The 25,553-nt window shown below is 43.8% G+C and overlaps 1 protein-coding gene across 3 annotated transcripts in view; it reads left to right on the top strand.

Annotated features, from left to right (window-relative positions):
- The window catches only part of CEMIP (cell migration inducing hyaluronidase 1), a 105,303-nt gene that overhangs the window by 67,653 nt on the left and 12,097 nt on the right, over positions 1-25,553 (top strand). For all 3 annotated transcript variants that reach the window (XM_032194580.1, XM_032194581.1, XM_032194579.1), the window contains 9 exons: positions 8,572-8,747; positions 9,294-9,503; positions 15,107-15,312; positions 18,282-18,351; positions 19,253-19,381; positions 20,078-20,163; positions 22,645-22,776; positions 24,356-24,391; positions 24,471-24,626. In XM_032194580.1, coding sequence (XP_032050471.1) covers positions 8,572-8,747; positions 9,294-9,503; positions 15,107-15,312; positions 18,282-18,351; positions 19,253-19,381; positions 20,078-20,163; positions 22,645-22,776; positions 24,356-24,391; positions 24,471-24,626 — 1,201 coding nt within the window. The remainder of the gene's footprint in view (positions 1-8,571; positions 8,748-9,293; positions 9,504-15,106; positions 15,313-18,281; positions 18,352-19,252; positions 19,382-20,077; positions 20,164-22,644; positions 22,777-24,355; positions 24,392-24,470; positions 24,627-25,553) is intronic.

Raw genomic sequence — 25,553 nt, 5'->3', positions numbered from 1 at the left:
GGTATTCATTTCAGGGATAGAAATACAGGCCGTGTATCTGAAATGTTCAGTTTTGCATTTCTGCATTTGAAAACGTATCAGTTCCTGGAAAGCAGGAAATCAGCACAGCTGATCCAAGCAGCATACTAGGGGAGGAGCAGACTGTGAGAGACTGTAGGGCTATGAAGTAATGGATCAGCTGGGTATTTTCCTAAGAAAGTTATATTTAACATGAAATTTAATCTCAGATTTTAGAGAGACTGTTTGGTACCACTGAAGCTACTGTTTCTCTTTTACTGCATCTCTAGACTACATTGCTATGAGGTGATGTATTAGCCAAACTTTTCTGGAGCCATGTGGCCAGTGTATTTTGCTGTGCCAGAGCACGTGGGGAAAGGGAGTCTGCAGAGTGCTGACCAAATTGCTCTGAGCAGAAGGAGCAGGAAGCTTTGCAGAGTCACAGCATTTTCCTCTTGAAGGTGACTAGCTCAAATCTGGAACAAATTGCTTTTGATGAAAAGACATCGCAGGCTAATGATTGTAAAGTCACCTTCAGACACATTTCCATGCTGAAGCACAGACTTTTACTGGTATGAGCATGAAAGTGAAATCCAGAGGGGGAGATTTGCATCTCCACTTGAGTCTGTGAAGTGGGCTTTTTCTTCCAGAATTAGATTTTGGCAGGCTAATGAGCAGAACATGGAAATATCACAAGAACTGCATCTTTTCTGGATAGGCAAATGATTTTTAATTGTCATGCTTTATAAAAGCAAAAGTAATTTTACACTATACGAGTATGTAACAGCTGAAGCCATTTTTAATGGCTGTATTTGTCTGGTGGTAAAATATGCATGTTACAGTATCTTTTTCTTACATGCTGGCAGTTGCTCTGTGTAGAGGTTTTGTCAGCATTTACAGTAAGATCTTTCTGAGAAACCGTCAGGGCACTTGGAACATCCAATGCACCAGGGAGTTTGGTTGGTTCTGTGAAATGAGCTACTTCCCCATTATCTCTGATGCAACATCTTCTGGAAGGTACAAATGCACTTCCTTTGGCAGCTGCCTCCCCACAGACCTCCAGCCATTCATTGTTGCACGGTCTGAAGGAGAGGTGCTTGTCAGGCCAAGAAAAATGTTATTCACATTCTGAATGTATCATAGTCTTATGACTTAAAATGACTAGTACTTTCAGAGAAGACACATCTCCAAGTTGGATATTTTTCTTGAGCAACTTTTTGAGCTATTGGAAAAATTGTACCAGACTGGTATGATACAAGTTACATCATGAAGATGATCTTGGAAGATCGTCAGTAAAAATAAAGATGACATATGAATATATCTCTTAAGCTTCCCATAATGTAATGGATCTGAAAAAATCAAGTAATTATATTCATCTTCTACAACAGTGGCAACTCAGTTAGCTTAAGGAAATTAATAAGGGGTTAAAAACTACAAAAAAGTTCATGCAATTTTCAAGTAAAAAAGCAGTGGAAACACTTGTTAAAGTAATTGTGCTCTTGGTCTCCAATTACTCTTTAGGAGAATTAGGACATTCCTTTTATTACCACAAATGACATGAGCACCGGGGCCAAAGTCTGCCTTTACTTATATCCAGGCAACTCCATTGACGTCAATGGGATCTTACTGATTATATAAATCAGGGCAAAATCTGATCCAGTAGTAAAAATTACATCCAACTTTCTTGTAACAAAAGCACATTCACACCAGCAAATAAAATCATCTGCCTGGTTCTAAGCTCAGTCCTGATGAAATGAAACCAGGGGAAGGCTGAGCTCTACCCTGAGCTGCTCCATGCCCAACCATCGCCTAACATCACCCATTGCCCCGTGCCATGACACGCAATTAGCCAGGATTAGGAGCACTAATGAGCCAGGAGGGGTGGGTGTCTCCATGCCACCACCCCTCCACTCTGCCTGCGGCTGCCTGCAGCCTGTACAACCCTGCCCACGGGGGTGTGGGATTTTGGCTGTGCCCTGGCACTGGGATTTGAAGTGCACTCACTGCTCAAGGAGGCAAATGCCAGCACGACGAGTGCTTGGCTGGCACTGCAACCAGGCTGTGCACGTGCATGCCTGCAGCTGCTGCCGCTTGGTTGGGTGCTGGCTTTGATGAAACTTGTTGACCCAGAGGCTCAGACAATGTGTGAAGGGAAAATGATGTAGGCAAGCAGGCACATAAAGTAGCTGGCAGGCAGGGGGAGCAGCCCACAGCCTCAGCCCAGGTGAGCATCCACCCCGGCACAGCCTGTGCTTGTGCAGCCATGTTGGGTTCTCAGCCAAACACGGGAGGTACCCGTCATAAATGTCTGCCTTCCTTTCCCGATGTGAAGTATTCAGAGTTGGTTTGCTCAGTCTGAGAAAAGGCTTCTGCACAGATATATTTATACATGTGGTCTCGGGGGATGTCATTTGTAATAAGTGGAGTGGCTTGATTTGCCTAAGAGACTTAGTTTAGCAGCCGAGAACTCCAAAATTCTGTCCTTTGAAAGACAAATGATAAAACTGCTCCTTTCCATGATGTTTTGTATTCATTTTAATATCAATTTTTTTTCCTTTCAATTTCTTTTAAATAAACCTAAATGTCAGATCTGAACTACTTAAGAGTCCCTTTGTTTAAAAAAGGCAGAAAACTTCTCTGTGGAAAGACGATTTGGTGTGGCAGCCACTTGGCATACCAAGGTTTAATTATAATTGATGCTGTCATCGTTTAATAATATTTTAATAGACATGGTTTAGAGTATTATGCCAAATAAGTAAAACTTATTATTTAGCTCATGTCCTATTTATATTTGACACTTCCTGCTGAAAACTCATACTTGCTTTTCTTGCTAGAAATGGCCTGATTAGAGGCTGGTCTTTTCAAAACAGCTTACGAGAGTTAATACTCAATTCCCATCAGGATTTTTTTTAGTAGGATTTGGATGTCTAACTGTGGAAGTCTAAAAATCTCAGTGTAGGAAGCAAAGGAGGACACCGAGGAACTGATCTTGTGTACTCCTTTATTGGAGTAATTGTGTTAATGCCAAAAATGCCACAAGGGAGTGTGGCTTGAGTAAGGACTCAGCTCTGCAGGTCCCACTCTGCTCCTGGTCAGTCGGTCACTCAGTTAAATGGAACTTTTTTCTCCTTTGTTTGATTTTTTTTTTCTTGTCATTTTTGTGCCTAGATTATTTTCTCTGTGGGAACAGATTAAAACTGTTTGATCTTGCAACTTCACAAGGGGAGGGATGACGGCACAGGGCAGAGGCAGAGAGGAGGAAGGAAGGAAGGAAGGAAGGGTTGTGTTGTTGTGGCAGAACTGGATAGTAGGAAAGATCAAGCGTTTGGTCTAGTTTCCCTGGGAAACAAGTCTTATCTGCATCTTGGTTGCTCTGTATGAAGTTACTACCAATGCTGATAAGTTTCACCATGGAATAGAAATGCCCTTTTGTGTGTCTATATGCTCTTGATAAAACAAGAAAAAACTTTTTGTGCTTGGCATAATTGCTCCAATTATCCCACATACTAGTGAATCTATGATTACAAGCCCACATATCTTAAATCTAGCTTATTGGGCTGGGAATACTGTAGAGAGAAGGTGTTCACAGGGATCTTGTTAATGCAGAGAACTTTGAAATAAAAATGTAAATACATAGTCATCTAACAGCTTCACTGAAACTGCCTTTGTCAGCATTTATCTTGTGCTGTGAGGGTGGGAGAAGTTACTCCACAACCAAAATTAAGATACTTTTAGAGATTTAGAAGATTCTGCCTAGAAGTTGGCATCATTTTGGCTGGAACTTGCCAAAACTCTTATTTAAGGCATCTTTGGTTCTTGAGGGTTGGGCAGGAAGTGTTGTTTAACAGCCCTTTCTAGCAGCTTTTCAGAGCTCCTTCTTCTGCCTTTGGGCATTGCCTAGAAGCAGTGTTAAAAACTCTCAAGTTTAAATAACAGCTCAGAAGGGTTGTATTCAGGCCTGATTTAAGTAAGGATTTGCTCTGTTTGTCTGTCAGAACTCTGTAAGCTTCTCATGCCACCTGCTAGAACTTACTGGTGAGGATGAGAGAAAAAATAGAAGGTCAGAGAGAAAATCCAGCATTTACAGAAATAAGTCAGTAGTTTTCCAAGTGGTTGCTGCAGAAAGAGGCCATGAGGTGGGGCAGTAGTGGGCCTAGGGGTGAGTGTGATGCTGTCATTGGGATAAAACAGAGAGACCTGTGCACATCAGGCCTTGTGTCGCACCTACCTGCAGCGTTAAGCTCTGCTCATTTCAGCCAATAAACCAAACGGCTACTGGCAGAAGGTTCTGGTCCAGTGTAACGTTACAGCATATGCTTACTATTATCCATGTGAACTCATGGCTACGTACACCCCTACAGCTGAGGGTGTGCTTCTGAGCTTTGCAGTGTGCCCTGGGGGACCACAAAGGAGAAGCAGAACAAAGGACCATAAATAGGATGAGTTAACTAACCCAGTAGGAATATGTCCCAAGAAGGCTTAAGTTTGCTCTGATCTCCTTGTAAAGTTTCATCCTTTCTGCTATAAGGCTTTTCACTGGAAAACTGATTTCCCATGAATTGGAGGAATACGTCTTCATTAAGACGTCAGGCTGCAGTGCCTGACTCAAGAGGCTGGTCAGCTCTCCCAAACCATGCCCCGTTGTGTTACAGACTTGTGGCTTAGGGATGCAATAGCAAATCCCATCGAGCTAATTCAGAACAATGAGGGTTTGACAGGATGCCTGTGTGAACATTTGTTGGTTATTAAATATAAGCAACAGAGGCATTACCACCAATGATGACAAATGGTTGGCAAAAATACTAAATCTGACAGAGGTCTGGGCTGGCATCTACAATGAGTTGCGCTGGTTTTAAAAGGGCCCTGAAGGATTTACTGTCACTGGGTTACTAGAGTTGAACAGACAGGTTTGTATTTAGCATTTCTTTTAAAAACTCTGGTTTAAGGTACACTAAAAGACCATGAGAGAGAAGGTCTAATCCACAGAGTTCAGAGGAGAACAAAAGAGCCATTAGAGAAAAAAATAGAATAAAAAAAATAACCCAGAAGCATCTTAGCTCCACTTTACTTCCACCAAACCCAGACCTTATCGTGTCTGATTCACTTCTGAAAGGGCGATGTAGTAGTTTATGGCACTGAGAGCCAACACAATTAGGAATGCATGAGTGTACCTGGGAGGGTTGTCAGAGACATATCTGCGTGTATCTTGCCAGAGCTGAGCACTCATCCACACCTGTAGCTGCTGAAATAGTTTTACAGTCCCACCCTTCTCAGGTATGATAAGCCTGAGACCCAGGTTTTATGGTTAGGTTCAAGTACGGCAGGTTTTCCTGGAGCTTTGTACAGTTTGGAGACACTCTACTTTGAATTGCTGTGTTGACATAAGTGTGTCTTTGATTAGTAGATCATCTATGTTTATCTTAATGCATACTTTCTTTTAATAATTACCTTCTCCTTACTAACTGCTCTGGTAACTTTAATAGTCACTGTCTTGAGTCATGAGCATGGAAACGGGCTCGTATTTTGCTGAATCAAGACCTCTGTCAGGCAAGCCTGCACATTAAAGGAGATTGATTTTCCCTGCGAATTAACATTGTTACTGAAGGCACCAGTATGACAAATAGAGCAGCAAACCAAGGGCGGTCTTCTGAGCCCATCACGTGGGCCTGTTGTGGAGAGATGCAATCTGTGCGGCCACAAGGCTTTGTTTGGTTTAGATTACAGCACAACACAAGTCTGGCTCACCAGCGAGGCAACATCTCCCCATGAGGGATGCAGCAAGAGCGAGCCCAAAGAGGGAGATGGTGAATCAGTGACCCCAAGTTCGTTAACGCTTGGGCAATCCCAGGCATCAGCTCTGATGCTGAAGTAGCAGATGCATTCTTCCCACGTTCAAAGCACAGTGTTGCCTTTCTTCCTATCAAACCACTTCAGGGCTGGTCTGCACACCCCAGGCTTGGGTTTGCCCATGGTCAGCATCTCAGGAGCTCGGACATCACGGCTGTTCCCTGGGAAGATTTTCAGCTCTGCAGTGAGGCGCTCCCATCCCCTGGTGAACTCCCCAAGCTCAGCATGGAGCAGCTTCTTTTGTTTTATTTCTTCCTCATGCCACTCATGGCCGTGCCCTGCCAGCTCGCTGGAGGTGCCACGTGTCCATGGACGCACATAGTGGAGCTCCCAGCCCCGTGGGAAGTGCCTGGTGCCAGTTTGCAGCAGGAATTTGCAGCACCTGAGCACTCCCGTGCTGGGTCTGTCTCCTGTGAGCCGTTTTGGCAGGACAGCCCCACTGCCACAGGGAGCTTGAATTTCTGGCTGCTGCAAGGAGAGGATTGTTTTTCAAAACTCTGTTAAAGGAGTTATTATTCAAAATCCGCTTTTATGTTAGAAGTGCTTTCCATCTCTCCTTTTATCTCCAAACAAGCCAAGTCAGCAAAAGCACAGAGTGAAAAACATGCACCCAAGGAGATATATTTAGAAACTGGTTAGTGCGTATTTAAAATTCCTGTCAGTGCTTACACTATTTTGCATGTCTGGACTGGTGTTAAATTAAATTAAATACATGCAAGCATGACATTTATTATTCTAGAGCTCAGCACATTAAATAACAAAACTGCCTATCTAATTTCACTGCCACAAATCCTGGAGATGTGGCTTGAAATAGGATGTTCTTATGATTATCTGAACTTCTTCCTGCATCTCAGTAAATCAAGGAAAGGTCAACTCTGGGGGAAACTGAAAAATAACAGCTTAAAAACAGCTTCATAACAAGTGGCTGTGCTTCTTAATGGAGCTGCTCTAGGGTCCAGCACATGGTATCTTCATGCAGAGGACACCCACTGGCATAATTTTTTTGGTAGAAGTGAATAAGGGAGATGAAGCTGTATTTTGGGTAAGTTGGGTCTGATTTTGACCACATACCTGAGGAGGCTTGCTGGTTTCAGGGCAACACTGCAGGGAAGCCCAGGACCTTTCTAAGAAGGTGACTGCAAACACAAGTGAGGTGCAAACCCACAGCCTCTTACAGCCCTTATTTTTGGGGCTGAGCATGGAGCTGGATGGAGCATCCTCTCCCCACCACTGCTCCCACAGGCTGCTTCCACCCATGTCAGATTCTTTCACCCAGGTGGGAGAAGAGGAGTCAGCATGATGCAGATTATATGAGGAAAACATAAAAGATGAAGTGAGTCTTTCTCCTCCCTAGCTAAGCTACTGCCAAACAATTAATCCCACAACATGCTCTTGTAGCCTTCCTGCCCCTCTTGCTTTACCAGGAGCTGAATGGATAAATGGGTTCACCAGTCCTGCCGTCACCACCACTCCAGTTAACAGAGGGTGTCTTTTACCACTGTCATGATGTTTTGAAGGTGGGGAGCTGAGGCAGAGGCTCATGTAGGGGGTGAGCCCTGTCCTGCAGAGTGGCAATCTCAGGAGAAAGAGGAGCACTCACCCTTCTCAATTCCCACTGTTCCCATTGAACTACACTGCTCCCAGCGCCAGGAGAAAGGGGGAGTTAATGGTGTTTGCTTATCTTTGTTATAGAGTCAAAGCAGTGTGTTTTGGTTAAAACAAGAATGTTTCAGTGTTCAAAATCCTCCCTGCAACTTGGCACCTCTGCTCCAGCACAAAGTGCTTCACAGGGATAGCCAGGCTTCAGGCTTGCCATTTGTTTCTAATTATTGCTTTGAACGATTCCACTGAAATTAAATACATGCAAGTGTAGCATTCCTTAAGGTTCGGTGTTTACTTAAAGCGTTTATTACTTATTTTTACTGGAATAATACAGAATGTAGTCCGTAAGATGAACCTTTTCCCAACTGCATTCTCTGCAGAAAGCCGAGGAAGGAAGGAAGGAAGGAGCATGAATACGTTTGAATGAAATTACAGCAAAGAGATTATTTTGCTTTCTAGACATCCACGCTGCCCGGACTTCACCCCTTTCTGGTCAGGCCAGGGAAGGCTCTCTGTGGTTTTAACCCTTCCATGGAGCCAGGTGTGTGTGCGGAGGCCAGCCACGAGCTGGGTGAGGGGTTGCAATGGTCCCAGGCCACAATTTCCACAAGGCTTTCTGCCCAACCCTTAATGCTATGCAGCCGTGGTGTTAGCAAGGTCAGGCTGATGCTCACCCGTTAGCAGTGCTGCAGGCTCTGAGCAGCTGTCAACATCTCACTATAGAAAGTGCTATGATAATTTTGGGGCTTTTCTGTAGCTGCATCATCAATTTTCTTTGCACTGAATGTTCATACACTGCTGATTGCAAACCTAAGTAAAAATCTCTCGAATGATCACTGTCCCTTTTCAAGGCAGGAAATGTGTTTTGTCTGACAGGCTGTTGGTTTAACTACCTGTCTAAATGAAGCAACTTCAGACCAAAAAAATCCCACTTCCTCTGTTGAAAATATCTCAGCAGGACATGGTGTGACACCTGTGCTCCAGCCTTCTGCCTTTTGAGGAGTCAGCCAGCAGTTTTTTGCTGATTCAAGTGCTCCTTTCATTATCAACCAACCCCACCACGGGAAATGCTGCAAACCAGCAGCGTTGGCAGGGTAACTCTGAAACTGGATCTTGTTCCCCCAGGGAAAGCAGCATACCTCCACGTTGGCCAAGTCATCGACGGCGTCGACATGCGGGCAGAAGTGGGGCTGCTGAGCCGCAACGTTGTGGTGATGGGCGAGATGGAGGGGCGCTGCTATGAGTACGGCAGCAAGCTGTGCTCCTTCTTCGATTTTGACACCTTTGGGGGACACATCAAGGTAGGGCTGCTGCCCTCTCCTTGTACTTTTCTCTGCCACACCTTGACATACTGAGAAAGCCAGGACGCGGGAAGGGAAGCGAGCATTCCCTGCCTGGGTGCAGCAGCTCCTCCCCACTGCTGCTGCCTGGTATCTGGCTTTGAAGTGTACCTCACGCCCCTGCAGACCCTGCTCAGCCACAGGGGCTGGTGCTCAACCCCTCCAAGAGACAGCCTCCACATCCCCATCCCAGTTCTCCCTGAATTCTGGTGGTGCACAGCCCAGGGGGGTCAGTTTGAGCCCAGGTGAAAGACACTCATGGAAAACATAAAATTTGAACATGTTTTTTTCCCGAAATGAAGTAAGATGTAGCCATGGCAGCAGTGGTGGGACCACAAAGCCACTATGGTTCCCTTGGCCATCATGAGCCTCTCTCTCTCACCCTGCAGCTGTACTCCCCTTGCACAAAGTAATTCTCTCTAGAAGATACCACCCACCCATTTCTATGCTGTATTCGCCCTCCTCCTTGCCCTCATCTTTCCTGACTGATGTTCTTTTGTTCTCCAGATTGGTCTTGATTTTAAGGCTACCCATATCGAAGGCCTAGAATTGAAATACATGGGACAGCAGACAATGGGACATTACCCAATTCATTTCCATATGGCTGGAGATGTGGATGAAAAAGGAGGCTACAACCCTCCAACGTACGTGAAGGATGTCTCCATCCACCACACCTTCTCCCGCTGTGTCACCATCCATGGATCCAATGGCTTACTGGTAAGAAACCCCAATGTCTACCTTACTGATCAAGACACCAAATTATTTCCTCGTAGTGTGAATGCAGCTTAATTATTTCAGGGTCATTTGTTTTATTCTTAGAACTAGTGTGTCTCCTTCTCTTGTCCTGATTATGTAGATGTATGTTCCAGGAGTATTTCGACCCGCATTAAGGAGGAGACCACAGTGGCACTGTAGGCTGTGTGTGATTCAGAGCAGGCAGAGCTTTTGTCTGTGTGCAGGGATGTCCGCCGACCAGCCCATCTCTAATGAGTGGTTGGGTCTATGTATAGGCAGAGAGCTTGCTATTTAAAGAGGATAATCAGAAGGTTTAAATGTGCTTCATCTTTCCTGTAATAAAGATTTGTGTTTGCAATGCCATTCACTACATTAAGCATTCCCAAAGTTCTGATTTGTCAGAGCTGCTCTCCAGGCAGGGAGTCCTTTAGGATAAATCTGTATAATGACGTATGCTTATCAGACAAGTTACAGCACACCAGAGATGATGAGAGCACATTCAGATTCTGCCTAGATGTAGGGATGTTTTCTTCTTATTGTAAGCATGCAGAGGTTAAAACACAACATTACTGAGCATCCTGGAGACTGGCACGTAACCCCAGAAGGCTTTCCTCACTGCTATCCCACATCTGATGGCTTCCTTAGAAAACACACTTGCTCCTTTGGCACTTCTGAGATAGGAATGGGTTGTGTTGGTCATGTCATTTGTTGCCCTTGTCAGCTTCCTGCCATTTTAAGGCAGTATCTTCCAAGCCAACCACACTATTAATAACAGATAGGGTCTCCTACCCAGCACCCACCTGGTTGCAGTAAAGAAACCAAGACCTAAAAAGTACAGTACAAATGCTATTACTGAAGCTATATATCCAGTCAGCTCCATTCACAAAAATGAACAGGAGAAAAGAGAGACCTTTACCTGCATTCAGGAAATATGAAGGAATCTATCCCAAAAGCAGAGCTGCAAAAGTTGTGAAATAATTATCAGGTTTGACTAGCCAACTTTTTCCCAAGTATCTATTCAAATACAAAGTCTTGAAATTCCAAGATTTCTGTAGGCTCATTCAGGGACATGGCAGGGTATTCCTAAAGGATGAAAAAAAATGTGTATGAGAGCCCTGGAGTATTTGTATAGTCAAGAGCCTTGCTATCATATATAACAGAGATATAAGAGAAGATGTGTCACCAGCAGACCATCACCTAGATGGTATTAGGAGCTCACATTCATGTTGTTTTTTAACTCTTTTAAAGCCACCATACCCTCTCACAGTAGGAGTCTACAAGAGACTACACTCAGACTTACTTGGGGGATATCATTCATTTCCAATGCCTGATGAAGATATGTTTGTAATCCTTTGTTTACCGATGAGTGCTTCCTCCTTTTCTGACACTAGCGCATGATGGGCTTAGTCTTACAGTCTCTTTTAGGCACGGACTGCAGGCTACAGCCTCTAAAAGTGGCAGCAATAAAAAGGGACATCACAGGCATAATTAAAATGCACAGAAGTTAAAGAAAGGGCATTGAAATTGCAGCTCCAGAAGCAGAGCATCTTTTATCTGCTATTTACGAATATGAGGTTTTGCTTCTGACCTCTGTCCTTCTAAGTTTATAATGTGAAACCTGACGAGTAAACTTGGCTTCTGGAAAAAAAAAAAAAAAGAAAAAAAAAGGAAGAAAAAAAAAAGCATTCTGTTATTTAAATTCTATAAGGCATTCAGGGTCATATGGGATCTTGCCAACTCAAAGTTGCCAACATGGGGGCTCAGCACGCAATTCATGTGCAGGGTGGAAGGGCAGTGCTGCAGGGCTCGTTTTTCACACGATCCCAAGGCTCTTACCAATGGCACCATGAACACACTGGCTACTCAGAGGTTGCACAGCTGTGGGTGAGCTGCAGGCCAGCTAAAGCCCTGCTTCTCAATGTGACGTGAGATCTTCGTTCTCTACTGATTAATACTTGCCAACCCAAATACCCAGTGCCTGGCATTTTTCGTATGGGTCAGACAGATGGATTTGTATAGGGCATTTGGAAATATTTCTGTCTCTTGTGCTTTCTCGGAGTGACAGCTGTCCCTTGGAGAATCCATGGCAGAGGGATCCGTGTGCTCAGGCTTTTCCAGACAAGATGACATGATGAAATTCAGACAGGCTGATGCAGCTGATGAAAGCAGCTTGTTTCTCTTGCCGTTACTCAACAGCCACCATTCCCTAGATGACTGTGGTTTGCCTTCATAAGGCACCCAAGAAAAATCTTAGAGTTTAGGACATAAAACCTAAACTGTTGGTCAAGAATTTAATCTCTGCAGATTATAATTTATTGAAATGTGTGAATGCTAATAATACTTAACACACATAACACTGAACCTATTTTTTATTTTAACCATACAATTACTGCCAATGGATTAATTGAAAGCCCCAATGAAATAAAGCAATCTAACTGTGTTTGTTCAGTTGCATCACAGAAGAGGTGCTCCAAAGGTTGCATCACCTAAATGGTGTCTCATTGCTCTGATAGACATCTGCATTCAGCAGCTCCAAGCCTTGATTCTTCAGGTGATTCCACTGCAATCTCCTCATCTGTTTTCCGACTCTATTTTCCTTCCTTTCCTCTTCCTTCTACCCCAGATAAATTCACAGACACCCACACAGGTCTCTGGTGACTACTAGGGTTATTCCGTACATTTCCTTGCTGCCTATTATCTTCTTACTTGGGCAATGCTACATGTTTCTACATGCACAAGCACCATTTGTGCAGACAGCAATGAGCTCCTTCTTCCCTCAGGTAACAGTCATTCCCTCTGAGGTCAGGTAGACCCAAAGAATACTTTTCTGAGGGAAAATTTGTCTTGATGATGTGCATGAACTGTACTTTGGAAACATGCAAAAGACATCTAGCTGGACTGTTAAACCTCAGCACAGTATATAGTATTTAAGGATGTACTTAACTTTAGGCCACTGATTTCCAAGGGGCTTCTCACAAGACTGTAGTTAAGTACCTGTGTAAATGCCTTGGAGAGTGTCTATTTATTCCCGATGGCAAGACTGTTTTATCTGTAAACAAATCTGTAGAAATTCTCCTCTCACCATAACTAATGTTTGAAATTGCCAATACTTACCCAATGTTTTCTTTAACACATTGGCCATAAAACCACCCAGTTACACCACTGCAATCCTGGGATGAAACTTTGCTCTGATTCCCACTCTCTCCACTGGATCCCAGTGAGCAAGCTAAAATAGAAACAGCCACCAGGGCAGGAAATTAAATGGAGGCCAATAAACACTACGACAGGAGCCAGGGGAGAGCTGTACTTCATGGAATAAGTGGCTGTGCTAACTACTTCAGTGGTATCTGCTTTTAGTAATCCAGCTATACTGCACAGTTTTGCCATGGAGGGCATTATCTGGCCATAAATTACTCATGGTTAAGGTAAGATTATGGACTATTAAGAAGGCTTTAATCAAATCAAAAATTAAATCCATTGGAAAAATGCTTTTGGAACCAGCAGCTCTTTTGCTATCCAAACATTTCAGCACTGGGCTTGTGTATGAAAACACACACAGGAAACTAAGTCAGAGCTGACCGAGAGATGAGATATGGGAAAAATAATTAATCAAATGAAAGGTGACAAGTGCATTAGGGAACAGGTCCCTGGATGATAACTGTGTTGTTTTGTGGCCTTTCAGGGATGAGTTAGGACAACACCAGGCTTGCTGGCTCTCCCCCTGCCAGTGCACATTCCTTTCTCTGCCTCACTCCTCTCTGGACGTCCCGGGGGAGGTGTTCTTCTGCGATGTTTCTTCCCATGCAGAGAGGTGGGCTTTGCCTCAGCTCTAGTCTGGTCACCTCAGGTTTTCATACCCCGGTCCTGGTGGAGCAGTGTGCCTGCTGGCAAGATAAATAGCCACACCACGTGGCTAGTGTTTCTATTAGGAAACCATTTCTGTCATCTAAATGTTGCAGCAGCATTTCTGATGTGTCTTTCCAATGGCACTGCTGTGTGAGAGAAAACTAATTGGCTTCGGTGGCCGTGTGCAGTTCTGACATCTCTGTGATTGAAAGACTTCCTCTACATGTTGGAAAACTTCTGAAAAGAGATCACTCTCCTGACATATTCTCCTATCCCATAAAACTTTACAATTGCAAGGCTGGGACAGCTCACGTGTCCAGGGAGGGACAGTTCAGTGTAATATATACTTTTTCCATGTGGAAAAAAAAAAAAAAAAAAAAAAAAAAAAGCCTCAATTTTGCAAAAGCTGTCATCTAATTGAACGGGCAAAGTTAGCTGTAAATTTCAGTCAGGTAATTTAATGGAATACACAACTTTGCAGGTCATTTTTGATGTGTTTAATTTACTGTGGTGACTTGTGTTCAGAGATTTGAGTATTTACAGTGGAGCATGGATAATACATAATAGATGTGGGTGCAGATGTAAGATCATGGTGTTTTTTCTCATGTGAAAACATATTTGTAATCATTTCAACACAAGTCTTGGGATTTGATTTGAAATCGGTGCTCTTTGCCTTGAGATGAGGCACATAGATGACAGAGGAATCTCAGTCCTGTTTACAAAAGTAATTCTGGTGCTTGGGAGTCTAGGTCTTCCAATGACACCATAAATAGGTTTTGTATCCAGTTTAATATCCTCTTTTGCCCTTTCACCATTGCTGTTTCACCAGAAGCATCTCTAGGAACACACTGGCGTCTAGCTAAACTTTGCCAGAAAGGTTTTCTAGGTCAAAGGTAGCTGATGGGTGAGGGCTGATGGAACAATTAAGGAGAGACCCAGGAGAGACAGCATTTCACCTGACCTGAAATTCATTTTCCATATTCTAGACATAAGCAATAACAACCTACTTGGTTGGACACAGCATGTTTGAGGATTGTTTTCTCCCAGCCAGTTCTAGCCTTAGGCTTCAAACTCACATATTTGCATTTATGCTCCTGTTTTTTTCAAATCTCCTAGTGGGTCGATGGCTGTTGTTCTGTCCTACACAATGGTGTCCTGATGTTAACATCATTCAAACCAGAAACAGAACGGCACTGATTAACACCAGCTGATTTGTCTCAGGGTCAAGTAAAGCTTCTGTCAACAACTTGGAAAAAAGGATCAGGTCAAACTTAAAACAAGCCAGCTTGTCTGGAAAACAACTTGCCACCTCTCTGATAGCCTGAAAAAATATTTTTTCAGCTCAGCTGCATTTTTCAGATGCATTTTATATAGCTGCTCATGTAACTCCATATGAAGATGAATGAGCCCAGATGTGATCTGAGCATCTAACATCCTTTGCTCATCTCCCCACCTGATGTTTTTTCCGGTCTCATGCTAAGATAGTCTCTGATTTTGCAGACAGACAAAAGAATGGAACTAACATTTCCTAGGTGATGACAAATTCTAGTTAAATTTAAATGTTGGAGTTATTGTTTATGCTATCAGCTCTTAATAGCAGGAAGTGATCTTGCTTTTGCTTTTGCATCTACACTTTGAGTTCAAGAGGGTACCAGGGTGCTATTACTGTAAAGTCTCTTCTCGTTATATAATGGTTGAAGGATGAAGCCTTAACACAGACCTTTGTTTTCTTTATGCAGGTGAAGGATGTTGTGGGTTATGATGCACTGGGCCATTGTTTCTTTACGGAAGATGGACCAGAAGAGCGCAACACGTTTGATCACTGCCTTGGACTGCTTGTTAAACCTAGCACACTGCTCCCCTCTGACCGGGACAGCAGGATGTGCAAGCTGATCACAGAGGGAGCTTACCCAGGTTACATCCCCAAACCCAGGCAGGACTGTAGGTGAGTGGGAGCCTCCTTTTCTTCTGTCTGTTCTTTGCAGAACTGAGCCATAAAAGATAGCATTACGTGCATACGATTACGTAGTCCTCTTTTCAGATCTGGGCTTCATGCCCCAAAGTCTGGGAGAGCAGTCTCCGTGGTTCAACCAGAAGCTGCTGAGTTTAGAATGGGCTGGGCTCTGACATTTGTGCTCATATTGTATGATAGCTGATTTTGAAAATACTCCCATTAGCTCTAAAGCCATTATCTGCAGAGCACAGATATTGTTTAATGATACAGCATTAGTATTATGCATTCATTTGGCAGTTTACCCAAACTGTGAAGTGAAACTAAAATGGTATGATAAATGCAGTTTAGCACAGAATTAGAACTTGGCAATAAAAGATCAAAGGCTGTATATGTCTGCTGGATCTCTAATAGTCTGTCTACGTATGAGCTCATGAAAACGTTTCCATGAAAACTTCTTAAAACTTCTATTTGCCACAAACTCGGTATTAAACTTGAAAAATGCTCAATGCCTTTCATCTCCCTTTTGCAAGATCCTTTCCTCTAAGTGTCCTTTCAGACCTGCCAGCTGAGGTTTAGATGAGGATTATAGAAGCATTTGCAACAAGAAGGAATTTTACAAGTTCTTTTTGCAGTTCTGTTGCCTTGAAGAAAAAAAAATAAAATAAAATAAATAAAATCAGGTGAAGTATAGAAGAAATATGACCAGCTTGGCCACACAGTTAAGCATTAGAATTTATTCTTAGAAGAATTAATGGGATCATTGTTGGTAGTAATTTTTAAACACAGGCTAGAGAAATGCCAGTCACGAATACTGTAGTGGTAGTTGACCTTGTCACAAGGCTCAAGTCACTGTGCTCCTGAAAGCCATTCTAGCACTCCTTTTCCTGATTTTCCAGCTGTTTTTTCTTTTTTTTTTTTTTTTTTTTTTTTTTTTTTTCCCCTAAATCAAGACGCACAACCTGTGTGCTTAACAGCTAGGCAAGCAGACAGGGAGCATAGCAAACAGTCTGGAGCAAATCTGTGGATGTCAAGTTTGCCTTTGGAAGTTTTAAATTGATGATGATCATCAAAGCTTGAGAACAATACCCCCATGTAAGAGAAGGGAGGTCCTTCCCAGTGAAGTCTTGTCTTGAGACCACAGGGCATTGATGCTGCACTGAAGCTGCTGGGAGAGAGGAACATTTCTGCCCCTAGCTCAGATTTTTCTCCAGGGTTTTATTTTGCTGTATTTGGATGGGGAAAAAGATCTACATTAGAAGAAGGTGAATTCTGACCAACAAGAAGTCGATGAGAAAGTCTCTGGAGCTAGACTTCCATTCTCAAAATGAGACAGCGAGAAGCTGATTGATGCCTAACAGCTAAAAATCTTTGGGGGTTTTCATTTATTTAGAAAAACTCTCAACCTGCTGAGACTCTGCCAGTATCACCCATCCTGTCCTCAGAACAGACTGGGGTTTTGGCCAAAGAAACATATTTTTAGCTTTTACTTTGGCAAAGGAAAGATTTGAAATACATGCAATGCTCTTTTTCACATCTGTGTTTGTTTATAAATTACACTTAATGTCTCCATTCATAAAATAAGAGTTAATCATCCATTGTGCTCATTTTCCACTGATAATTCATTTAATAATCAGAGGGACATATTTTGTGTCATATTTTGGAAGGTTATTGTATGAAAAAGCACTAGAAATGATATGCAGAGGTATAATGAAAAAACTCTACAGTACTACAATCTGCCACATCTTCCTTTATAAAAGCATTTAGGGACTGATCAGACAAAACCTTGGTTTTGCACGGGGTTGATCCAGCCTGCTGGTGCATGAGTACACCAGTGTTGTCCCACCCATCAACCCATGCCATCCCCTGGGGCAGCAGCCAAGGTGCCCAGCACAGGAACAAAGGATGAGCACCAGCTGTGGTTCTGCTGGCTTGGAAGAGGCAGGCAGGCAGCCGCTGGCAGCGGTGAAGATAATAGGATTGTGCCAGTAACCTCCCCAGCCCCCATGGCTCCGAGGGACAGGACAGGACTGGGATGACCGACATGTCACAGTGGAAATACTGTGGGTTCGAGGCCCTTGCCTATGCAGCAGGAGGCAGTCTATAAATAATTTCAAGTTGCATTTTTGTAGCTCAGCTCTGTGTTATGTTTTCATGATAAAGTCATGCAAGCCAAGCTTTGTCTCAGGCCAGCAAAATCCATTGGAATAAAGCCCCCATGAAGTCCTTCTTAAAACACACATAAGGGTTACATAGGTTCTTGAATCTCACCCAGCAAATTTAGGGAGCAAGCCACAAGTCTGCTGTTTGTAAGCACTGGAGGTTTTCTTCCAAAAGTTCATGTGCCCGTTGGTTAATGAATGCTGTATGTCACAGGAGGCATGGTGATGGATTGATCTTCCCTCCTTGATGGGAATCTTTCAATTAAAAGTCTTTTATGTGCATTAGGCAAATGGAGTCCTTTTGTCCCAGAAGAAATGCATAGGGGGGTGGGAGCAAATAAAGTTAATGAATCACAGCAGCTCGCAGAAAAAGGAGGTTCTGGGGTATACTTGGGAAGCCTTTAGAGGTAATTCATCGGGTCCCTTGATTAAAAGAACCTCTAATGAACCCGAGGCTTATTAGGAGGCAAAGTGCTTTTCTGTAGCTTGTGCAACAACATATTTACCTTATCATAAAACAGGACTGACACCTGACAGCTTCATAGCAGGCTTGGAATTGCAATAGAAATTCCTCATTTAATACTCGGGGGTTTTAAAAGATAAGGCCATGTTCTCTGTCAAACCACAGAGGACAAATGTGGTATGAGAAGGGAAAGAAAAAAAAACAGCCCCTTTGCCCTAGGCAGGACCCCTTATCTGGGGCATTATCAGCCATACCTATACTGCGGGGAGCTGAGCTGTGATTCTGGCATGTGCTCAAAGTGTCATTTTCATCTTGTTCTTTGTTTTCCTCATCTGCAGCGCTGTATCCACCTTCTGGATAGCCAACCCACACAACAACCTTATAAACTGTGCAGCTGCAGGATCTGAAGTGAGTACAGAAGTTTCTGATTTGGTAACAATTCAGAACTTCGAGCCCTGCAAGGCTGAGGCTCTGCTTGGAACAAAACCTGCTTCTGTTACTCAGGCATTTTTGAAACTGCTAGATCGAGACATATATTAATCTGGTTAGTGCTGCCAGTAAAAAATAATGCTTTTCCTTTTGCTGCACACTTCTTGTTTCTCCACACTTGCTGTTTCTAGAGCTGGATGGATTTAACAAAAATTCCCACCCTCTGCACAGTGTGCAGCCTGAATAAATGAAATAAATCTGACTGCATAGTGCCAGTGAAGTCTTTGTCAATGATTCTGTTGATTGCGGTACAGTAATGTTCCTCTGAAATTTCAATCAGCCCTAATGTTAGTTCCACAGGAATTCTTGGTCACAGCAGGAGCTCTTATTTTTCTACAAAGACAAATAAATAAATAAATCCTTAAACAAAGAGATGCATCTCTTAAGCAAACGCATCTCTTTGTTTATGAGATGAGTCTTTCTAAACCTTCAAAATCTGATTACCTGGATTCAGGTTCCTAAATACGTTTTTAGGCAGGTAAATAACATTGACCTGATTTTTAAGACTTGTACATATACTGACGGGAGGACACTGGTGAATTATGAAAGTCTTGCTTATATCTTCTATATAGATAAGCTCTATACAGAGCTTAACTTAAAGCACCCCAAAGATGCTAGGTAGGAGTGTGACTGTGAATGTATGTGTGTGTGTTTATGTTCAACTTTCTGCTGAGTGTAGTAGAGAGGTCAGTGCTGCTAGCTGTGATTTGTCCTGAAAACTTCTGGCTTATGTCTTGTGGGTTTACTGATAAATTCTCGGGCTAATGGAGACCAGCGAAGAGGTTCAAGCGAAGGCTCAGCTGCTGTTTTTTTTTCTCAGGAAACAGGCTTTTGGTTTGTGCTGCACCACGTGCCAACGGGGCCCTCGGCGGGCATGTATTCCCCCGGCTACTCGGAGCACATGCCGATGGGGAAATTCTCCAACAACCGCGCGCATTCCAACTACCGGGTGAGTCTGCACGCAACTGGAATGCTGCCGTCCAAAAAACACCATTTTCTCGCTCCAGCTCTCCGGGTCTGCAAGCTATTAATGCCTGTGCTTTCTGTTTCACTAAAAGTTCATGCAAGCTTGTTTGTGTCTGCAGATAAAGCAGCTCGCATGCTGGCGTGGGAGCACTCGGAGTCAGCCAGCACCCGCTTCAACTTGGCTCTTGGGCATTGGGGCTCTTCTCTCCGCTCAGTTGCACTAGGCTCCGTGCTGCTGCTCTCCTAAAATAGCTCCTCAAGGAGCATCATCTATTGGCAGCTTCTCTAATTATAGACCCCAACTGCCAATGTTAGCAATTAACTGAACAGCTTCTAGAGGGATAAATACAGCCGCTGTGTCTGATCATTTTCTCTCGCTCTTGCCTTATTTACCCCCGTGCTGTGGGGCTGTGCGGTGAGGGATGCTCATCACCGAGGGCCTGGGACTGCGGCAGCGTGTTCATGGGTGAGGGGGTACATTCACAAGAATTGTACTGTTTCTGTTAGCCTGCAGCAGTTTGGGGAGTGTATACAAGTCCTGATACTGTATGTTACTAACAGAAGCAGTTTTTAGGATCATGCGATAAGCTTTGGCTTAGGACAATTGGAGACAGAGCCTGGAAATCGAAAGAACCATAGAATAAATATACTGTAATGTCGCATTTCCCTTTTCTTTTAGGCTGGAATGATCATCGATAATGGCGTTAAAACCACTCCAGCTTCAGCCAAGGACAAAAGACCTATCCTGACACTGATTTCTGGGAGGTAAAGTGTTCTGCACAGCTTGGTTTGGAAAAGCCTTAACGTATAGCACTGATTGAGAGCTATGATGTTGCTCCCAAAGAAGCTGATAAGAACAATTGTGATGTTTTGGGGGCTTCTTATTAAAGAAAGGTCTTCATTTAGATTTTCCACCTAACTTTGTCTTCCCCATTGCCTATCATAAAGGATGCACTGTGCATGTGCACTCTCCTTTCTTTTCAGTTCTGAGCTGAGCTGGTAGGGATATTACACGTGCACAAGGGTGTTTTATTATTTTTTTTGTAGATAGAACCTCTCTATAGATGTATCATATCAGCAGACCTGGTCTGCTGGGCTGGCAGCACCTGAGAGTTCCCACTCTTTCCCCAAAGCAGGCCACAGCAGGGAGCCTGAAGTAAGCAAAGGGCTTCTGCAGGCAAAGTGTAATAGTGTAAGGGCTGCGCTTGCACCCTTTTATCTTGTTAGAGGTTGGGTCTGGCTCTTAACATAGCTGCCAGCCCCAGAGACAGAAAAGGACTTAAATGCTCTCAAGTTGCACAGTTTTATTCCCTGACAGCAGTGCCTCCAGTGGCACCCAACCTGTGTTTTCCCATGCCTGGGTTCCTCAACAGAAGAAACCATCTGAGGAAGAGCAACCTGCTGAACATCTCTGTTCAAGAAAGGAGAATGACTCTCTTTTTTTTTTTTTTTCCCCTTTCCATCTCCCAGGCACTGTAGTCATGCACTCGGCAAGGATTGCATGGGTGGGATCAGTTCTCTTGAGGGGACCCAGCCAGAACTGCAGTCATAACTGTGCCCTTAGTCCTATGTCTGCATACCCGCTGTGCCCTGCATTGCAGCTGATGCTAAACTAAGTTCCAAAGTGAACATTATTTACATCATTTTAATGCTAAATCAATTGAAATAATTACATTGAGATTAATTACATAATGAAAGCAACTGCTAAAAAATAATAAGAGCAGCCTTCCTTGCAAATACCTCCAAATTCTCCTGGGAGCTCGATGTTACTTTTCCAAATAGTTGAACACTTGGGAAAGTGCCTGTTGCCAGAGACACAGCAAGTGATTACAAAAGGCAATTTGTCCCTTGCCATACAAGGGCAGGAATGACCCCTGGAAGCCAAGAAATTCATAATGCAGTCATGTTTGTGCTTGGTGATTACCCACCAGCGTGGGCTGCAGCTCAAAATATTTCTACCGCTTTGTACTTTTCACGTGTCGAGGCTGAAAGCCTGAATAAGTGATTATAGCTGGACTGGCCAGGGCAGCCTTGGAGGTAGGCTGGACAGTTACGAAGCTGGAGAGATTAATCTGCATTCAGTTATGGCATTAAATATCTGGGCAGAACTCCTTACCCTGTAGCATTATTCCAGATACACATGGACGTGAATGAAACTGGAATCCATCTCGCAATATCTGTATTTAACAATGTCTAGGGAATTCACAAGGGCTGATACTAAATCTCTCTCTGAAAGCAAATTCATAGTGATGAGGCTGCCAAGGCAATATTCATTTACTGGAACCCCATCAGCCTGCCGCTCAGTTTTAGATTGATATGATGGCTTATTAAGCAAAGCAAAGCGCTATTGAATATCTGTTAGCGATTTGACAGCTTGGCCTCGCTACCCATTGGCGAGGCATGAATTTTAATCTCTGGACCATCCGCTGCTGGCACTGACTTGAATGCTCATCTGTCAGGGTTTCTAAGCCACACTGCACTGATGGGAGATGCTCCTTCGGTAGCAATAAGGAAAGCAACCCCTCAGGTGTGGGTAAATGCCAGCCGAGCTCAGCAGCACCGCAGCGAGCCAGATCCTCGCTCGGATGCTCTTGTCCAAGTGGAGGCAGACAGGCAGCAGCTGAGGGCACACTTTGCTGTAGCTTCCTCTTATGTTTTTTTTTTTTTTTTTTTTTTTTTTTTTTTTTTTTTTTTCCTATATCAGGCCAATATTTCATCATAGTTGAGGGTTTTGGAGCTAATAAATCTCTTGTGTGTGTCCTGGGCAATGGGTAGCGGAGGAGCTACTCTCAGCCCCTCTCCAAGATGTTTTAGTTCCTTTCTGCAGTGAGGAAAAATACTCATTGTCACAGTATGGCCAAGGGTAGGAGATAAGAATGCTCAAAAGGGGAAACAAAAGGACACTTATCTAAACAGGAATATGCTAAAGGATAACAGAAAGGAACTAAAAAACATCTCAGCCTTTTGGGAGCAATAATAAACTTTCCGTGCCTGCAGTAATATATCAGCAATACAATAATGGCAAGGTGAAAGGAAACTTGGAGCGGGTCTTTACAACTGCCTGGCCTGGACTGGCCGTCCCTTGGCAGTGGGGTCTGGCCACCGCAGCTCGCCGAGACACGCTGCTTGGCCGGACTGCTGTCCCAGGGCTGTTCTGAGCTAGCAGAAACCAGATGTCCTGCAGGGCCGCAGACTGAGTGAGGCCGCCTTCCCTCGCCAACGTTTCTTCTCTCCTTCTGGTTACAGATACAGCCCACACAAAGATGCTGATCCTTTGAAGCCCAGGGAACCTGCAATAATCGAGCGCTTTATTGCCTACAAGAATCAGGATCACGGGGCCTGGCTGCGGGGTGGAGATGTGTGGCTGGACAACTGCCAGTGAGTTTTGCCTTATTTCAACTCTCGGAGTTCAGCCTGGTGTTTATGGCGAGCATAGCTGTGGTTCAGACTATTTATATTGCTTTGCACCTTTTCATATGGCCAAGATTGAAATAAAGATGAAACATTAAGTAAACGCAGGCATTGTTTTATGCAAACAAAATCTGTTTTTTGTCTGCACTGAAGATCACTTAGATTGTTTTTGTGTGCGATTCTGACCAGCATGCAAAAATGATAACATGCAAACACATATACACACACGTGCACAGATGCAAATAACTGTACCTTCTCACACGAAAAACAAGGTGCTTTGGCAAGAAGTCAGCAAAATCCACCACCTCTCCTGGCTAGGTCTGGTCACAGATCAGCTTTATGTGGTTCAGTGTTATGCTGAATAAGCTAGTACTGATGAAGCTAGTACATGAAACTATGCATCATAGAAGGAAGGGAGAGAAACTGGGCAAACACGGCTTGTGCTCTTTGAAGGCTGTTTCCTGTGCTGGTCAGAACAGATATTTCTTTTGCACTTGAAAACAGATGATCTGCTACATTTCCTTCTGCTGAGCCAGGCTCTTGATATCAACCAGGAAGAAATGGGAGAAAAATGAAAAAGCTACTTTACAAGGCATTTTGTGATCACCCTGCCACAAATAGCTGTCTCTCCATTATCTGGTGCCCAGCTCCTGGCAGGGCTGCCTTACCCTAGAGTGACCCATGTCTCCTAAAGCCACCAGAGACTATAAACTGGCTCTAGTGACCTGTCAGATTGGCAAGAAGGAGATAAGGGCAGAACGGTTGGAAACGTAACACTGAGTCGCCCTGTTTGTGCTTCTTGTGAACCAGAAATACCTCACACATGCCACGGCTGACAAGTGATGTCTTTGCAGATCACTCGCATGTCACTTTTTGTGCTGCTGAGTGCTATGTACAGAGGGTACCAAAATACTCAGCAGGTTACCCCGTTTGATGAGCTTCCAGTAGCAATCCTACGGTTATATCTGAATAAAAGGAAGCGGCTGTCAGACTGTAATTGCCTTTATAGCCACCCTAATTTCCGTTTGTGTTGCTACAATAAGACTTATGTAGTACATTAACGAAACAAATGTTAATGTGGTGTGCAGGGTATGTTTATGGGGCCGCAGAAACAGAAGGGAGGCGATAACGTGTAATGGGCTGCCACCTAGAGACAAAAGCGGGATAAGGCAGAGATGGGTCTTAGCTGCTGGCTCTCCACTAACGGTTTTGATATGCAGGAAAGAACAGTGACAGAAGTGTACATTTACTTGTGTAAATATGCCATCAAGATATTGACTCAAACCATCATATTAACTGTAGCCTCCACATAAGCCGGAGGCATTGATCGACAGCTGTGATTTATCTCATCTAAAAGCGTTAGAATTTGAGCAAAATTGGAGGACATTGTAATTTTTATTTTTAATAAGGAAGATCAGATCTCTATCTGCCTGTTAGTGAAAAAGAAGCCAAGCTTCACCAAAAAAAAAAAAAAAAAAAACAAACAAACAAACAAACAAACAAACAAACAAAAATCTCTTCTGAAGCACCTCTCTTCTCCCGGCAGGTTTGCAGACAATGGCATTGGGCTGACCTTGGCGAGGTAAGTGTCACACAGGTTGTGCCGCAGCGTGGGGCACAGGCTGTGAGCAGCCCCTTCACCTCCAGCCCTTTCCCTCTAGTGGTGGGACCTTTCCTCATGATGACGGCTCAAAGCAAGAAATCAAGAACAGCCTGTTTGTCGGTGAGAGCGGAAACCTGGGCACGGAGACTATGGACAACGAGATCTGGGGACCTGGAGGCCTGGATCACAGAGGCAGGACCCTGCCCATAGGCCCGTAAGTCCAGCTCACCACATCAAAGCACTTGCTGTTCCCTTTCCTAGTACAAACTCCAAGCCGGTGTGGTTTCCTCAGCACTGTTTGGTTTAATAGCTTGCACACAAAGGATTTGGTTTCATGTCTCCCTGTCCCAAAGCCCTCACTGTGCAGCTGCTGCTGGCAGGTATGTACTTGCAGGCTGCCAAAACAGCATCAAGCTCCTCTCTCCTTTCACCTCCCCTTTGCAAACAGAGTTGAGGAGACAGCCAAAGGAGTGTGTGCTAGCTGGGTGCTTTTGTACACATAGTCAGCAGTGGTTGCACAAAGTGGCCATCTCCATCCCAGTCAGCTGCCAGGAAATCTCACAGAAGGTCTTCCGTGGGCTTGAGCTGGCCTAGATGTGGTCATAGATGGCCTCAGAGCTGCTGTTAGTATTGCTGCTGTGCTACGGGAATTTGATGCCTTCAGTAAATAACTTCAAAACATCTAGTGAACTTCATGTGTGGCCTCTTCCTGGACCTTCATCCTACAGATTTGTTTGCAAGTGAAGTAATATTTTGCTGTTATTCCTGAAAATATAGCTATCCTAACAGTAGCTCTGTAGAGAAAAACAGCTCAACTGATATTTTTCTGTCTTTCTATGTTTCTCAACTTTGCCTGTTGGTAGTGATGCAGCAGGTTTATTATTAACCATAGTAATAATGAAAAGCCACTCTGCTAGGACCCTCCTTCTAATATCATTCACATATAAATACGTGGGCATATATTGTCATGTGTATTGTGTGCAAAAATTCACGGTGACAGAAGTATGACCTTGCCACAGAAACAGGGAAACCATTCATATGAGAAAGAGATCAAATTCTGATTTATTATAAGTGAAATGTGAAATATGAAATATCATCTTAGCCTCTTAAGGAGTTTAAACACCACAATCAGTTAATCAGC

Source organism: Aythya fuligula, chromosome 11 (assembly GCF_009819795.1).
Source record: "Aythya fuligula isolate bAytFul2 chromosome 11, bAytFul2.pri, whole genome shotgun sequence".
NCBI classification, from domain to species: Eukaryota; Metazoa; Chordata; class Aves; order Anseriformes; family Anatidae; genus Aythya; species Aythya fuligula.
The sequence above is the reverse complement of the archived record's forward strand: the minus strand, read 5'-3'. Positions and strand labels throughout refer to the sequence as shown.